This window comes from Pavona decussata, unplaced genomic scaffold (genome assembly GCF_977016875.1).
Source record: "Pavona decussata unplaced genomic scaffold, jaPavDecu1.1 SCAFFOLD_113, whole genome shotgun sequence".
In the NCBI taxonomy this organism is placed as follows: domain Eukaryota; kingdom Metazoa; phylum Cnidaria; class Anthozoa; order Scleractinia; family Agariciidae; genus Pavona; species Pavona decussata.
The window spans coordinates 577,116-595,000 of NW_028145527.1; the positions used below are offsets into that span (position 1 = coordinate 577,116).

The 17,885-nt window shown below is 39.8% G+C and overlaps 3 protein-coding genes across 5 annotated transcripts in view; 2 read left to right on the top strand and 1 right to left on the bottom strand.

Moving 5' to 3' along the window:
• LOC146470599 (Golgi-associated plant pathogenesis-related protein 1-like) overlaps positions 1-4,956 on the top strand; it is a 41,707-nt gene extending 36,751 nt beyond the window's left edge. For both annotated transcript variants that reach the window (XM_085121767.1, XM_085121768.1), the window contains exon 8: positions 4,299-4,956. The gene's annotated coding sequence lies outside the window, so the exon portion shown is untranslated. The remainder of the gene's footprint in view (positions 1-4,298) is intronic.
• Positions 1-17,885, top strand: part of LOC146470598 (uncharacterized) — a 171,381-nt gene that overhangs the window by 46,106 nt on the left and 107,390 nt on the right. The window lies entirely within an intron of this gene.
• LOC146470601 (uncharacterized) lies at positions 6,269-15,721 on the bottom strand. Of its 2 annotated transcripts, none has more exons than XM_085121857.1 (9): positions 15,472-15,721; positions 11,643-11,774; positions 10,458-10,577; positions 9,908-10,036; positions 9,036-9,542; positions 8,728-8,947; positions 7,954-8,026; positions 6,806-6,960; positions 6,269-6,474 (listed from the first exon to the last, which is right to left on the bottom strand). In XM_085121857.1, exons 1-8 carry the CDS (start codon positions 15,608-15,610, stop codon positions 6,808-6,810), a joined length of 1,473 nt encoding a protein of 490 aa, XP_084977983.1. In that variant the 5' UTR covers positions 15,611-15,721; the 3' UTR covers positions 6,269-6,474; positions 6,806-6,807. The 2 variants fall into 2 exon arrangements, with proteins under 2 accessions (XP_084977983.1, XP_084977984.1); XM_085121858.1 differs by lacking the exon at positions 15,472-15,721 and adding an exon at positions 12,245-12,435.

The window sequence follows — 17,885 nt, forward strand, 5'->3', positions numbered from 1 at the left end:
ATTTGTTTTGGGAAATGGAGGTACCACATCTGGATTTGGGATCTGAAGAATGTTTGGTTACTTGCAACATGTGAGCAAACAGAGCAAGTCCCTATGAGTTTCCCATTAGAGTTTTATTTGGTAGTGATGAGCTTTCCATTTCAGTGGTTCTTGATTCACCTTTATCACATAACACTTGAAACATTTTCACCTGAAATTTATGTTAAGTTTAGGGGACATGCCCCCTCGACTGCTTCTTTGATGACAAGTTAATAAAGGTTATAATTTTACACATAGGAGTCCACAGACTCGAAAATTAGAACCACATAATACACAAGTCTAATAATATTTGACTCTTGATATGAAGAACAAAGGTCATTATCTGCATTTGATTTGCAAGGCACAATGAGCTGCTTAAATAATCATTGCTGTACTGAGCATTGCATTATTTGTACATGCATAGAGGATGATACACTAAGAATAATACAAGGTTCTTTATGTCCAAAGCAGCTATCTTGGTGCTTGGACACTCACCTCTGATGGGATCCTTGATTTCAGCCAAAAAAAAAAAATAACAATAATAATAGGAAGGTGTGAAGGTCTTTTGGGCTCATAAAAGTAGCAAATGGCAGATAAATAGAAAACAAATAAAAAAAGATATTTCCACTATTTGTTTTCCTGTGCATGTCTGTGTGTTCTAATGAACTGTCACCCATTTCTGCAGCAAAACAACAGCTTTCACAGTAAGCTGATATTCAGTAACCATGAATTCCTAAGTATTCCTTAACCATGGCCTTCCATAGCCAGGAAACAACATTTAATCAAACTGTCAGACACAAACCCACTGCGAAGAAGTGGTGGGGAAAAGAAACTTTGAAAACAGTGTCTGTCTTGGATGAAAATTCCTTGTTGATGCCAATTCCTTGAGCAAAAAAAATTTTCTTGTATTGATATTTGCACCCATGTAAGGTCCTAACTTTTCTTAATATTAAGACCAGCAACACAAAATTATGTTCAAGGACTTTTCACACAAGTACACAAAAAAATCAGAACAGTGAACCTTGAACCTTTAAGCCCCAGTAGTGATCAGTATCAAAATTTCTCCTAATATTTATCAATACACAATCAAGGAGAGGTCATGAGATCACCAGTGGTAAAATTTCTTGATATTTCAACAGCCTCCCTATAATGCTACTATGAAAAATGGACATGTAGAGACCAGTAAGGAGAAACTGTATGTTGACACTGAGGCGTTAAAAGCTAATAAATACAGAGCCAAGATTATCGCAGCTTCTTTTATGCTTCGTCCTTCCACCACCCCATGCGTCAAAAAGGGCTTAGTTACTTGTGAATCCCTTTTTATTCAGCCTTCTCATTATCCATTTTCTGGTAATTATATTGTCTTATTCTAATGGAAAGAATAACAACATCCCAGTGAATGACTACAGTTTTTTCTTAATTAATTGCATCTTTGTTCAGGGGGCACAACTTCAGAGTACAGCTGAACGAGGAACACTTTCCTCAGTATTCCCTACAGCGAAGATTGTTGTCATGACAACAACAGCAACAGAAAAACAACCAAACTACAATCATACAAAGCTTGAATATGAAAGATTTATGGAGTACTACAAAGGCCCTCCTATCTTAACACAAAGTAATGTTGACCAGTTTGATTAAATATTTTCGCCCATAGCAGATGAACTTATCACCACCAATGTCAAAAATTAAGCCTGTCAGCCTATTATTTACTCATCATTAGTACTGTGTGGATTTGGGGGTGCCTTTTTGGGTGGAAAGCTTGGGGATCACCAGTTCTACCTTACTCCCCAAATTCCTCAAAATGCACTTTTGGCTCAGTCTCATTCTCTACAGACTGACAATGAATATTATTTGCCACAATCTTTGGGAATGGGGTTTGATTCTCATTGTGTTGGAAGGATAATAATTTATTCATTTTGGTCTTCCGCAAACTGTGGAAAGTTTTTTCCAAGAAAGTGGAAGAGATGGGAAGCCTGCTACATCAAAACTTTACTTTAACAACAATCATATTGGTGCAAATATTGAAGAAATGCAACCCACCATGACAGATTAGTGTAAATACCCCAGAAATCTGTGCAGGGGAAAATTTTTGCCTATAACCACTTTGGTTTTGGCTTTTGTGTGAGAAATGCAGCTGTTGTGATATCTGTTGTCCGAAATGACTGTCATTGCTCATAATTATGTGTTGAGCTGTGTCCAGCTGTTTTAGCTCTTGAAGATATTCACATCACTGATAGGAACTTTAGGAACTTGCTTCTCCCTAGAAATCAGGTGGAAGAAATTAAGGCAGAGTTAACAAGAAATAAAGGAGAAACTGAGGCCAGTGATAACTATTTGTATCAGAGAATGTGCTAAGGATTAACAATGGAAGTAGTAAATGAAGTGTGTTTAGTACTTCAAGGACTCCATACTAATGATAAAATAATGGAGAAATTCCCCCATCTTGAAGAAAAGAACAATGGCAAAAAGATTCAAAAAACTATAAGTGATGTCAAATCCAAAGAGGCATGTCCTCCTTTTAAAACTACTTCTTTTCTAAAGCCTATCACAAGCATAGACCTGCAAAACATTAGGTGGTGCAGACATGTAAACCAATGTCCCCATTTTTATTTTAGAGGAAGGCTAGTTTTATATTTTGGATCCAAATTTTTTTTAACTCAGCAGGTGGGAGAGAGGAGATAAAATTAAACTAACTACACTTACATAAAGAGCCCTAATCGGTTCAGACAATGTGTTCTCTGTTGTAGTACGGGTTTCATTACTATTATTTTGGCGGTCATAAGTCGGACATTTTTCATTTCTCTTAGCTGAGGGGTGGGAGGGATATTGATCTCACCAGATGAATAATAATATTGTGTGGACACTCTATCAATTTCTCAAAAGTCCTATGAGAGATGTTGTATGGATCTTGAAGGAATAAGCACACTGGTCTGAAAGGACTAATATTATATTATGAAGTCTCTTACTCAAAGTCCAGTTCAATTTATAGAAGGAAAATAGTCTTTTAGCAGAAGACAAAAACTGAAAATATGCTAGCAAATGCGGCGCGCGTGTTCAGGAACTCAAGGTAAAGTATTTTGGGGAAATTAATTTGCGTTTACTGAATAAATAATCATTTTAAAAAAAATCATTTTTTGTCAAGAAATACCAAAAAAAAAATATATGACCTACCTCCATTTTATCCCCAAAAGTAAGCAAGCTTATATCCATCATCGTGTTGGAAACTTGTGTAATTTGGCAAGGCCGTTTGAACGTTACTGCAAACTCTTTTCGGCTAAAGTCGCTGTTGTCTTCCGAAAAAACAATTTCTCACTGTTCTCTCCCCACACAAAGGGCATGTATGTATTAAAACGTCGCATGACAATCTTAATCGGAGCGAAAACTTTTCCGTGTTTTTGTTTCTTCCCCGAACTGAGCGAAAACCAAACACAGCAGGAAAGAGCCAATCACAGAGCAGATTAGAATGAGGCATTCTTAATTCTGGTAACCAACCAGAAATGGCGTTGTATCGAACTTTACCAGATCTCACATTTCGACATTCCCGAACCGACGACTGAGATCGGGGTACGAGATTAGACATAACCCTCAGCAATCGATAATAATCGTTAAAAGTTGTTATCGTGTAAGATAGCGCGCGACAACTTTTTGCAAAGCAATTGGTTGCGGTAACACATAGCAAGTTTTTTTTTAACTGTCTTCAAAAGCTTGCAATTTGTTGTTGCAGCAAAATGCCACATAAAAAGTTGGCCGCGCGGTATGTTGCGTTAAAAATCGTTGTTAAAAGTTGTTCCTTATAACATCACCTGGAGTCGAAAAGGGAAGTTAAGAACACTTCAAAGGGAACTTGAGAGATATGTTTTCTGACTTCGCTTATTATATAACTAGTAATGATCAATGATTAGGGAGTGCGTTCGATTATCTTGATCCCAGGCTCTCTCTGATTTGCCAAGCTAGTGTTGAAGTCATCCGCCCCTGCAAAATATTCGGGGGATGCCAGATACGCGTATCAAGATCCATTGATTCGTTGATCGATCGCCTCTCCCATACAATCTCGACCCCAATCTGTATTAGGAGTGCGTTCTTTCTACGTCAAATGTACTAAAGGTTATAAAACAAAGGTCTTTGAGTTCCAAGAACGGATGACAGCTGTAAAGATTTTGTAGAGGCAAATTGTCGTGTTAAATCTTAACCAAACCAATTTCCAGCTACATTTGGAGGCTGTACTCAATACGAGTATTTCCAATGCATGTAATGGTTAGTCTCTTTTGCTCTATTTTCAGGGGTACCTCTGGTGTCCAGTCCAATTCAGAATCTTTGAATGTATATCCATATACGTCGCCGGTAGCTTCAACAAACGTAAACTTAGAATTGCAAATGCTTGTAATATTTTATGATTCGGAGTACTTAAAGGTGATGTGTTTTTAATTAACCTGAGTAATTCCAAATTTTTATCACAAACGCTCTATTAAGCACTCCCGCCCTTAATTTTCTGTTGAAATAAAACAACAACAATAAAAAGGAACGAAGAACAAAGTAACGTTACGACCAGTCTCCGGTGAGTTGTGGTGAAACAATAGCTCGAATTCTGGACTAGCCTTCACTTACGAAATAGATGACGTTTTTACTGTAAAACGGCAACACACACTCCATTTAATGTTTTGTGGTTTTAGCGATTGGACAAGAAAAATTACGGGAAATTAATTTGATCTTCCTTCAAAATCTACAAAAAGGTCCTCTTCTCTGTTGCCCCCCGTCAATCTCCCCCGTCCCTTTGGTACTTGGTACCTAATTAGTGCCTAATAGAGAATAGAGTGACTGTGGTTTATCCATTTATTAATATTATAACCTCTGCTGAAAAGGGGGTCCTGTGATTTTGGTAATGTAGCCATGCAAAAAGGACTGGACAAAATTAAAAGAAAAAACATCTATTCACTCGTATTGTGCAGAGTTATGGTTGTTAATGAACTATTAGAGACAGGAACATCACATTTGTGCAGAGGCTCCACCCTAACTGAGCTATGCACACTGTTTTCAAAGCATCGTAGGCAAAACTGATCAATACGATGGAAGTAAAGCTGCGACCTTATACAGCAGCTTTCAATTGTCGTAAAACCAAACCCAAAGAATAGACGTAAACAGCGAAAAAATCCAATAAGAAGTCAAAGCAAAGACTTGCAACTAATGCCAAGCCGACAAAACTTGCGAAAGCACGTCATGATTGGTCTCTTTTCTCATTGGTTGAGAAAGTGATGTGTTTCTTCAACCAATCGAAGATCGTAGTCATTACCAGCTACTTCATGGCAAAGAGTACCAGTCGAGATATTGGCCACCGCGTGGGCTACCTGTGCGCCACGAACGGCTAACTATCACCTTGAAGAAAGGAAAAAAACTACTACAAGTCTCTTCGGCTAAAAATCATTTTAACTTAGTACATATTTCCCGGGGGGAAATTATTTTCCCATCCATTTCTACCAGACAATTTTGTCTAAAACTTATTTCTAGTCGTCAGGAAGCTAGCCCATTTTTGGGAGTGGGATCGGTATTTTAACAGCTCATGTTTTATTTGGTTATGCAAAAAGCACGAAGCCTAAGTGCCCTGTGTGAATGGTAGAGAAATAGCCCCGCCCACGGCGAGAGTGAGTGAGTGAGCCTCTGGTTTTGGACATGTTTAGGCGTCGACAGGTTATGGCCAAACTGAGTGCCACAGTGTATAACATGAGGCTTTTTGTTATAACTTTCCTGAAAAGATAGGGAGAATTAGAAGGTGCTGCCTTCTTCCCGGCTCAGTTGTTAGATTTGATTGGCCAGTAAATGAAACGGAATACCATCATGGGTTCAAAAATGTCTCAAACATTCTTACTAATTAATTACAGTGTGTAAAGTAATTAAAATTACTCGAGCGAGATCAGCGAACAGATTAACCGCCTTTGCCATTCGCGTCTCAAATCTATACATGCATTCTTACCATCCTGTGACCAAGAGAGGATCAAGGGGTACCCCTTGATCCTCTCTTGCTGTGACGTAATCCTAGTGTTCTTTGCTAGCTCACGAGGCTACGGCAGTGCTCAGCGCTCCGTGTTTTTTCCGTCATGACCCTGTATAATCATATCAAGGTACCTCGGAAAAATTTTCTCCCCAACCTCAACACTCCAACCGAAATCTAGATATCCAATCCCAAAATAGCCCGAGTAAACGCTCAGGAAGCTTCTTCAGAGCATAAGGGAACTTCTCAAAGAAATACGCAAAACAGTTCATTAAGCCACTTTTTACTCATTTACTTTGGTTTGCAATGTCAACCTGTACAATTACAGAAATGACAAAAAGGAGTAACTGATACATGTTATTCCACTAACAAAACTACGTATTTTAATCTTATCGACTTTGTTTCTGCTTGTTATTTTAGTCTTCTCGTGAAGTGAATAACCAATGCAATTTTTCCGTGATTCGTCTTAGGATCTGCAAAGAGTTAACGAAACTGTAAATTAGCATTAACTTTTTTTCACACAACTGCTATCAGTAAGGTAGTCATTTAGCCAACCATTCATGCAGTAAAGTCAAGTCAAGTCGAGTCAAGTCATTATGATCAACCAAGTGAGTGTAGTCCCGAGAGGGGCTGTTTGAGGTGACATTGATTGACGTTTCGACAACCTGAGCGGAAGTCATCTTCAGAGTCAAGTAAATTGTGGACTACACTCACCCGGATGATCATAATTTACGAACTTAATGATGAATGAACGAACGAACGAACGAGTCAATGAATGAAGGAAGGAATGAAGGCAGCTTTTACCTTTAGTTGGATTGCTTATTCCCAACATTTTGTTTGAAGAATCCAATAATATTTCCAGCCGGAATATAACGAGCCACAATGTAGATCTGCTTTGAAAGCCCTGAACCTGTTGATGCCTGGGCAACCCCGACTGCTGTGGTAGACTTCCACACGACCTGAACGGGTAATGAAATAAATATTCTGTAAGGACTATGTCACCCCGGGCGCATGTGCGCATTGATAACAAGTACCGTTGGCCCAAGTTTTCATATAGAGTTCAGGAAGCTGTTTTCATCTGTTTGAATCGCGTTCACCTTCAGAAAGCTCTTTCCCAATTACAGAAGCTATTTGTTGCAATATTTTTGAAACTTTTGCAACTATGGCGGAAGAGCAAAAATCCCGCGACGAGTTACACAAATTAGTCTCAACCGGACTCTACAGCGCATGCATGTGCTCCAGCTGACATAGTCCCTTTAAATTGGGACTATGGCCGGTAAATTTTGACTAAAAAGTTCCGATGCGGCTGAGAGATTCGACTGAGAGTAGTGAAGACCGATTGATTTAATAATTTATTATTATATAATTTTTTTTAAGTTTCAATGTGCCCAAAGAATCGTTTACTCTGAGTCATTTAATAAATGAACAACAACAAAAACATGTTTTCACAGAAGCAGTGATCGAAGATTATAGGAGTGCGTTCGGAACTTCAAATTGTACAAATTCGGTTATATATAGATCACCCTTTCATTTTTGTTTCAATAGGCCCTACTTATTATGAAAGCGAGATTTCGTGCATTGCTTTTATTATGGTACATTAGCCTCGCTTTCGTAATGAGGTTCAAAGTATCTTGGAAATATAATGTGGAACTGTAGACCAAAACGTAGCGGCCAAAACTGCAAACAAAAAGCGGTGAGGAAAACAATCTTAATTAAAATAATCTTAATTAAAATATACATGTAGCAGGGATTACTTTTTGCCTCCTTGAAGTTCCATGTTGCGAGGTTGAATACGGCCATATTTCTGCTAACCAGCTAAATTGAAAGTCGTGGAACTGATTCAGTTGCTTCATTTCTCCTGCGAAAGTTCTACAGTAACTACAGTAATACAGTAATAAGTTACTACAGTAATATACGATTTATGGTACCCTGTGTGTATTATACTTAATTACCTGTGTAAAATGACCGGTTTCTGGTGTAAATCCAGGGTTGCTGTAGTCATACAATGGCTCTTCTTTGTCGTACCTGAAAAGAACAAAATTAATTATAAAAGTGAATTATTATTGTAAGAATATTTTTTCCTTAAAAGGTTTCCTTAATGGAGATAAGATACTTGTTGCATCATTTTTTAAAGAAATTGAGACCAGGTGAATTTGGACTGTTTGATTTTAATCAGACCGGTACGTAATTTCATGATGTCAAAGTTAAAACGATTCCAAAGTTGTCTCAACAAACCCCTCAAGCAATGTAACATGTTCTAAGGTTTCCAATGTACAAGGGAGGTAAGGCTTTGTCGGAAATTAAATAAAACTAGTAGATTTCATCCGCCCCTGCAAAATCTGCGGGGGTACCAGATATGTGTCCCAAGATCTATTCATTCATTCATTCATTCATTCATTCATTCATTCATTCATTCATTCATTCATTCATTCATTCATTCATTCATTCATTCATTCATTCATTCATTCATTCATTCATTCATTCATTCATTCATTCATTTATTTATTTATTGTCCCATACAATCTCTACTCCAAACGTAATTGGGAGTGCGTTCTTACAACGTCAAACGAAATAAGAAAGAAATTTCGATACATTTACATTTTTACCTAGAAGTATCACAATAATTTCGCAGTTCTGATGTATGGAACGTGGGCTATTTCACCACTGATCTGACGTTCAAAATGGCAACGTAATGTATACAAGGAAAGAAAAAGAAAAGCACTTACCATCCCACTAAAGCGTTTGTACAATCGGCAGCATCGTGTCCCTTAAACCACGCTATGTTTTCACCTTCTGGGCCACGGTTTGGATCATGCTGAATTATTCCCGTCGCTGCTATGTGGTCTGCCCACACTTTAGCATGTTGGGACAGTGTGGCATTCCATAACAGAGGACTGGCTCCATGGATGGCACGTCTGTCGTTGTGTGCTTTCAAACAAGCATTTTCTAACAAATCCAAAATCGCTCAATTAGTTAACCGTATACAAAAACAAGTTCGGTAATGTTACTTGATTTTATTACAAACTTGGCATACCAGCGGGCGTTGGAGTAGGAGGCACTGTTGTTGATTGAATCGTTGTACTTGGTCCGGCTGTAGTTGAAGGGTTAGATGTGGTACTTGGTACATCTGTGGTTGAGGGGTTAAATGTTGTACTAAGTTCGGATGTGGTTGAGGGGTTGAATGTTGTACTTGGTTCGTCTGTGGTTGAGGGGTTGGATGTTGTGCTTGGTCCGGCTGTGGTTGTGGGATTGGATGTGGTGCTTGGCCCAGCTGTCGTTGAAGAGTTGGATGCGGTAGTTGGTCCGGCTGTAGATGACGGGTTAGATGTGGTAATTGGTTCGGCTGTGGTTGAGTGGTTAGATGAAGTTGTTGGTCCAACAGTGGTTGCAGGATTAGATGTACTTGGTCCGGCTGTGGTTGACAAGTTAGCTGATGTACTCGGTCCGCTGGTTGTCGATGGTTTGGAGGTGGTGTTTGGAATAACGGTGGTAGGTGGTGGAGGGGCGGTGCTAGGTGGTTTTGTCGTTGTCGTCGGTGGTTCTAAACATAAATAAAGAAGTCTTCTATTTCTATTTATCTCAAATGTTGACATCTGTCTACGAGCTATGTGCCAGTTCTAATGGCCTTGATTAAAACTTCATAAATCGGATCGTCATTCTTATGCCGTAACAGAAATACCTCATTTGAATTCCTCTAAAGCATTATTATTTTATTCAAAAGACAATTGGGCAGTGCCTTCATGTGCTGTTGATTCTTTTGTTTCTTTCAAAAAAAAAATTTGCAATGGATTTTTTCCAGTTTATGTGTAACGCACTCTTGGAAGGAATCGAATGAAAGAGTTGAGGTGGTCCTTCTTTTCCCGGCCCTCTTCCTTACTCAAACTGTACGTAGCAATGTTAACTTACGGACACAGAAGCCGCATGACGTTTGGCAGTTCAACAGCATGTAGTCATAGTACTGACTGTTTGGGTTGCAGTAGCCAGCCGCAGTCCAAGTAGCACAGTCCGACACGGAATCTCGTTGAGGACGACAATCTAAGTGAAAATTGAAGGGGATGAGAACTATGTGATAAGAGGTTCTTATCCAAAGAAACTATGGTGCTACGTCGGTGAGGGAGTACAAACGAACATTTGGTTTTATCACAAAAGTTTATGATGAAATTTGGCCACCGAAAAGAGATTCGAGTGCTGGCGTTTTGAGCGTTCGCCCATCATCAGAGCGAAAACGTCTTATAAAACTAAAGAATGAGAACTATGGCCTGCTTCTAACTTTGGGTTAGATTAATCGTGCTTTCAATAACTGGGCCTAGAATTCGAATTATAAAACCAAGCTAATATAGTACCTTTTCGTAGTAGAAGTTACTACAGTACTAAGAAATTAAAGTCTTCTTGAGGCGCTCGACGTGTAATGCGACGCATAACATAGATCTTCTAAGTCTGTGCTTTATGCACGTACCGCAAATTCCGCAGGAAGCTGGACAGTACGCTTTCATATGGGGATAGTAGTAGTTGCCATACTGACAGTAACCCCGGATTTTCCAGTAGCTACAGTAGGTGTGGTCCGGACAGTCTTTTTCTGTAAGTTGATAGCAGGACAATATCTTAGTGCCAGAAAACTTGACCAACTAGGTGAGTAGTGGGAAAGGGGGCGAAAAAGGTTAGCTAGTATTAACTTTGTTAAAGGGACACTGTCACGGCGATTTTGCCTTTTTTTTGGTTACAACTGCTCACATTTTTGACATAGCACTTTTTTTCTAACATGAAATTGTTATTAGAGCACTGGGAAGAAAATATGAGGGGATTCCTCTGAGAAAAACTTAACTATAATCAGGTTTTATCGAGTTTTCCACAATACACAGGAAGAACTTGAAAAAATTTGTTGCTATTCATTTCCATCCAAGCCATTCGCAGCCAAACATAACTAATACTAGTTTCTCTGCACTAGTAGGGTTATTGTGAACGAAAGTGAACCATTATTTTGACGATTCCATCGATTCAAAAATATTTTTTGGCCATTCAAAGTGACACCAAAAATAAGTGACACTGCCCCTTTAAGCCCAGTGGCACGCAACCTTATCGAAATGGTAGCACATGATCAGCTCAAAATCCGCAATAAGGGGAAAGGTTATTGATTTACCTAGACCACGAGTATTCCCTTATTTTTCTTAGGGATAGTAAAGAGAGCGAACCACTCGAGCACGCGCGAAAATTGCCTCACGCGAGGAGACGCGTCGCGCGGAGGGACGCGTCACGTCTCCTCGCAGGAGCCAATTTTTGCGCGCGCTCGCTTTACTGTCCCTTAGAAAAATAAGGTCAGCTCGTTGTCGATGATCTACCTTAAGTGACAAATGACCAATTATACTGAATTGCGGAAATTTCACTATTTGTCCGTTACGTTTTACTGTTACTTTTATTTTGCTTGTTTTCATGGGATGGAAATTCAAACTAAGATTAAGAGTCAATATTTCAGTAGTATTTTATTATTCAACTCTGAGAGATATGCTGCAAGCTCTTCCCATCAAACTGAGACTAGATTACTGATCCACTAAACGCTCTATGCTTTGGAATCGTCCTCCTTTCACCCCCGGTCATAACGACCAATACTCTCCCGGTTTGCATAGCGTTAATCAACGACTCTTACCTCCACAGAAGCCACATGTTGCCTTACAGTGCACCTTCATGGAATCGTAGTAATAATTTCCTGGAGAACAATAGCCTTGATATCGCCATGTGCTGCAATAGCGGTTATCCACGTAGATGCATACTTTTTCATCTGTGGGCATTGATGGCATTGTTATTAAAGAACGTGCCTTAACTGGCAATACAAATATCAAATGCAAGTTAAAAGTTCTTTGATAAGATGAAAGTCCGCGGCTGTTAGCTTTCCTTTCTAATTGTCGATCTTAATGTTCGTTTAATATTTAATCTGATGACTGACTCGCTTAATTCCTGGAACTGAAGCAATTCATTCTATATTGTTTCACCTATTCCCTTTCCTGGCCTATTCTTGTTGTGCACTTTACTGTTAGCATAGCGCTTCCGATAGTTGTTAATGAATTTAGTTCCACTCTAAAAACAGTCTTTAGTATTTCTGAAATTCTCCTGCAACGTTTTGGTGAGCTATTCGCCAGCGTGAAAAACACTATAGACACAAGCATTCGATCATCGCCTGACTACCATGAGTATGATCGAGATGATCTCTAGATGTAAAATCAATACAACGAAGGAATTAACCAGACTTACGGGACCGCTTATCGACTTGAAGCTCCCGCAGCACAGAATCCGCTGATTGTCGCGGCTTCGAGTTGCAGAGAGAAAACGCAGCACAGACTATAACCAATTTAAGCAGATCGCGCATTGTTATGCAACCGTATTCTTTAACCCTGCTGTCGCTGAAAAGGTCTAACGCTCGATCTCGGTGGTTTTATCTATAAGGATATATCAATAAGTGTTTTATCGATAAGGGTTTTTAAGTGAAAAAGAGGTCGTCGTTTACATATTCTCTATTAATTTTTTTAAAAATGTTTGTTTTAATACTTCTGTGTAACAATGGGATGCTCACTTTATTTGTAATTCAAATGGTGTTTTCCCACGAATGCTGTAAATGAGAACAGCTTGTGCTACAATGGCACGAGAAAAAAGACAGTGACGTTCTTTATGTTTTATGAGGTACGTAATACCGCTGTCAGATATCTTTTATCTATAAAAGAAAACATATTCCACAGATAGTGAATGTTTTGAACAACTGAAAAAACGGTTTGACTGAATCAACATAAGCCTTTTCATCTCTATCGATCTTTAAGTAAACCGGCTCGGTTTAAAAAAAATGGAAATAAATAACGACTTTTCTAGGACAATATTCAGCCCGTCGCAAAGTAAAGTACTAGCAAATCAGAAATCTTTTGCTTAGAAAATCAGACCCTTTTTGGAAACTATTTGACCTCGCAAACATTATTTTTCAAAAATGTAAGAGCCAAGGAAATGAGGGGAGCGTAAAAGATTTATGCACATAAACAGCTATTCGAAGTATCTTATATATGTTATTCCATTCTATAAAACAAAATTGTTGTCCTTCATTTATTGGCATTTTTGTCTGGTAAATACACCTGCACTGTGCATGTACGGCAATAAAACAGGAACCTTTGATTGACTTGCCCGGCTCCAACCGACAAACAACCAATTAAAATGAATAACGAAAGTTGCACGACTTTTTTCCTGTACGATACCTCTTATTATTGCACCGTTGCCTTTTTTTCCTTTTGTTTTATAGTCTGATACGAAATCAATATGTATGATCATTCAGCTGAAGTACGCTGCGCTGCCGGCCTATCAGAGTGGCTTTCAATTGAGTGTTGAATCGTATTTGCTCTGCTTTTTGCTATGCTATGTTATATTAAGTGACTGATTAAAAAAACAAGCGCCACTGTATTCACCTATGAAAAGTAAACCGATCATTACGCTTTTTCCAGTCTCGATTTTATGTTGACAGATCAGTGCTTCAAGCCTCTGGTTGGTTCATTGTGTTGCTTAGGCTTCATTGGAACGTACCGCGCTTCGGTTTTGCCGGTGACAATGAATTGAAGAACGTTTCATATTATAAACAGTTGTAAGATGCCAACCGGCAACATGTATCAAGTGATATAATAGTATGAGACGTAAGTCTTTCGTAAGAGCCTAATTGCCTAGACCATCGTGCACAACTGCCACTGGTCTCCCTGTGGTACACACTTTAAAATGATAAGTCGACATATTCGAATTTCACTTATGATCAGTATTGATAGTGCATTTAGATTACATCAGTCAATACCGTGCCATTAAGGCAAAATGGACCTAGGATTTTAATGGGGATTAGTTAATAACAATTTACGCTTCACTGTTTAAACATTTACACCAGCAGTCAAGAGTAAGTCCGGAAAGAGATGGACGAAAGGCGTTTACATAATGGCTCCTTCAGATGAGGGAACGCTCTTAGCAGCAGATGAAAGTCGCCTTTTCTTCACCGATAAAACGGCCAGTAGTGAGGACCGCGGGGGGGGGGGGGGGGGGACTCCCACATAAAAGTGACTGCAGTGATCGCCGAAAAATTTGAAAAGAACCCCTAAAAGGTATTAGAATTCTGTTTTATGGACGCGGTCTGAACAATTTTTAATCCCCAAGAGGTACCAAGTCAGTTGACTGACATGTACTTCCTATTTTTCGGCTCAATAAACTAAAAGGTACCACCATACCTCTGACACAAGTCGTTTTAGATTTTAGCGCCCTTTGGGGGTACCAAACCACGAAATTTGGCCACAAAAAGGTACGACGATCATCCCCGTCACTTTTATATGGGAGTCCCAACGTCCCTCCCCCGGAGAGGAGTGAGGGCTTACTGCTCGCAATAGCAAGCCTTGTCATTTGAGCTTCCCTTTCGATTACTTAGCATCAAACCATGCATATTTTGTGGCCTAAACTAAAATCAAACTCTTTCCGACATCTCCCCAAATGCCGTTCTTTAAGCTTACAAGGGTTCTATAATTACAGCTGTATTAGTGATGGGTTGTTTTCTGCGATCCGTACTTTATTATATGTCTTGTGTTTCAAATGAGACTCATCACTTCACGATCGGTTTCATTTAATACATGATATCGTTGAAAAGTGACTTGGGGTAAGATTATAGTTTTTACTGATGTAGTCGATAGACTACGAATAATCCCGTCGTTTTCTCAAGGAAAGTAATGCGAGGCGCTTAGCCGACGAGGCCGTAGGCTAAATTGCCCGGGGGGGGGGGGGTACTCCTCAGAATTCTTGGTGGGGGTGTGCCGCCCGGGTCTTCAAATCCCGACCCTATTTCAGACCTAAACATGCCATTTTCCACACCCATTTTCAGACCTGACCTCTAAAATTCATACCCGTTTTCAGACCTGATAATTATGCATCAGTGCCGAACGGAAGTTGACGCAAGGAGTAAAAGTAAGCTGGAATGACATAGTTTATCTATTTCTTTTTCTCGCTATCAGTTAGTCGTTCCAAATATGTTTGTAAGCTTTCGTAAATGTTCCCCGCCCCAAAAACCCGACCCGATTTCAGACCGTAATTGTCAAAATCTATACCCTATTTCAGACCAAAACGGCTCAAAAACCATACCCTTTGGGGCGGTACATACCTATATACCTTATATAGGGGAGTACCCCCCCCCCCCCCCGTGCTAAATTGGCTCAAATCAGGGGATATTCCGCAAGATTGAACACGCGCACGACTCATTCATAACAAAGCACAGCATGTATCTTAATTGCTAGGTCGTTACTTGTTTAATTAAAAAAAAAAAGCGCTCCGCCACTTTTCTCCCCAACACATGCACGCGAGTTCCGTATATCGCAGGATGTCTGTTGTGTAACGACGGCGAATATTGATTGCACCATGACCAAACTTGGGTAGTGCTACGTTATGCTGAATGATTATACATAGTACTCTAACAGCCGAAAACTCACCAGTTGTTTTCCCGAAAGGCAGTTTCTCTGAATATTTATTTCCAGGGATCCCATCACAGACATCTGGCAAAGCCACGAGTAACAAGGCAATGAAAATATGTTGCATGGCTCTCTGAAGAATTAGAACAATAACAATCATAGTAACATGTTATTTTGCATAATATCAATCATCAATGTGAATTTTATAATCCTCCCCTCCCCAGCCTACAAAATGTCTTCAGTGTTTGAAAGTTTTTGTTATGAGTAATCTTCATTTATGTGCCCATCCCGCGATGTACTCTCTCATCTTGCAGATGATAGCGAAAGCTTTAAAACAGCAACACTGCCTTATTGCCTTACGCTGACGTATTGACGTCTTATCCCATAGGGGCTCGTCAGTCGTGGAACTAAGATCCCCGGGGGGAGGGGTACTCAAGAACGTTCTATCGGAGAAAGGCCCACGCCAAGGTCCTAACCCTTACACTTGAATCTACCATTTTTGACCGGAAAGGTAATCCTTTCGTATACCTTCCATAGAAAATGGTACCCCGGAGTGCCTCGCTTTTTTCACAATCCCCCTCGATCGTTAAACTCGTTAAACTACAAGCACGCAGCTCATGAATTGATTGTAGATGAAACGATTGCTCTGATCTCTCTTGTTTTGATTCTCGCTGCTTTCAATGTCTGTGAGTGTATCGCCACTAGCCAGGAGCCCTGCTCCTTCACTAGCTTAGTTCTTGTCTTGTTCGAAGAAACGTTGCCTGATCGTTTCCCTGCAGGCGACCATTGCCGGATATAATCTTTCAACGGAGGCATAAAAACATCTCGTGCACCTCATGACGCTTCGTTCGGTCACGTTCATCAAACTCGATTGAGCTGCAATTTCCCCTACGAATTTAGCCGGAATTTAAGTGAAATTTCACTCCTCTGACTGAGTGTTCCCTGTGCTTTAGCCAGACTTAAGTCATTCTTTCAAAAAAGGGACCAATATACAGAATACAGTTTTTGTGTCCCAAGACTGGCAACAAACACGGCAACATGTCTCTTAGTATATTATCTACGAAAACAAAAATGAAGGTTTTATATTGCTTTTTCACTTAAAAAACGAAGTACACTTAGCTCGTTTTGTATTTAGAAAACGAAATATTTTGACCTCAAGCTGAGTCGGAATTTTTCGACCACTCGAGCCTGGAAACTTTCATAACACGCCATACGTGACCGCGAATTTGCGGTTTCATCAGCTTCCTTGCTTGGCTGGTCATTTCTGATTCTGTAAGTTTTCAGGACAAATTATTCGATTCTGACTTTTTGATAAAAATAACATGTTCTTAACTCAATTTTAGCCTTGGTAAACTCCACAATGCGTTGTTAATTAAAATTTGGCTTCTCTCAGCTCAAAGTTCTTACCTAATTCAACAAACATCCAGGACACTAGGATAATTATAAGCTCCTAAAAGGTCCCTGCTGCTCTCTTTTCTAACACCAAAAACCCTAGGCCAGAAAATTGCTGGCCAACAACAAGTCCCCAAATCGAAATTTAATAAACACAAAAAGGCCTGATCACCTCTATCACTAAATATACAGGTATACCTGAGCGTCCCCCAACTGTAAATGAACATTTCCTGAGATGCCCGCAAGTTTTGGCTATCAAATCTGTCAAATCGCGCTCTACATGCTTTAATTCCGATGCATACGACCACAGGCCACAAAGTATTACTTCTTAAGTAATCGTAACTAATAGATCACATAGATTACTTTCGACAAGACTGGTATGCAGTCAGTTGTCGAAAATAATCTATAAGTTGCGATTACGTAAGAAGTAATACTGTATTTCGTTGAGTCGCGGTCAGAGTTAAGGTTCAGTTATAATCAGTGACTCGACAGTCCGACGGCTGGCCAGTCGCGGCCAGAGTTTAGAGAACAAGTAAGGCTCATAATTTAGTGGCGCGATAATCAGAGTCGCCAGTCGACAGGCCAACCGCCGAGTTCTACTTGACTGGCGGGCCGCCGAGCCACTTGCATAATACTTGTTCTATTTGACTGGCGGACCGCCGAGCCACTTAAATTGATAATAGTGGAAACGTTTTGCTGAAATTAGACTATGGCCATGAAACAGAAAAAATGCACATACCACCATTATTCAGATTATTACTCCAGATGGCGTATTCTGAATAGCGACTGCAACGTCACCGTATTCGTCGGATTACTGAAAGACACGTAGGCGAATATGCTCCCTCACTCCTGCCACGACCCGAAAAGAAGTTTATAAGTCAGATGGAAACTGGATGACGGCTAATATAACTCATTTGCGTGAGGTTTGGGAGCCAATCGTTGTCAATTACATTATCCAGTAGAACCCCGTGATAAGCGGCCTCCCTCAGAGAAATGCCAAGTGGTCGCATTTGATAAAAAGGGTCCTCCAAACTCGTCTGTCG

What these genes read in the sequence shown, in the direction of transcription:
- LOC146470601 (XM_085121857.1), bottom strand. Translation starts at nt 15,610, where the DNA reads ATGATTGTTATTGTTCTAATTCTTCAGAGAGCCATGCAACATATTTTC. An exon ending in AGCTTCCTGCGGAATTTGCG is followed by an intron (nt 10,037 to 10,457) that starts GTACGTGCATAA and finishes ATTTTCACTTAG; the next exon opens with ATTGTCGTCCTCAACGAGAT. An exon ending in ACAAACGCTTTAGTGGGATG is followed by an intron (nt 8,027 to 8,727) that starts GTAAGTGCTTTT and finishes TGTTCTTTTCAG; the next exon opens with GTACGACAAAGAAGAGCCAT.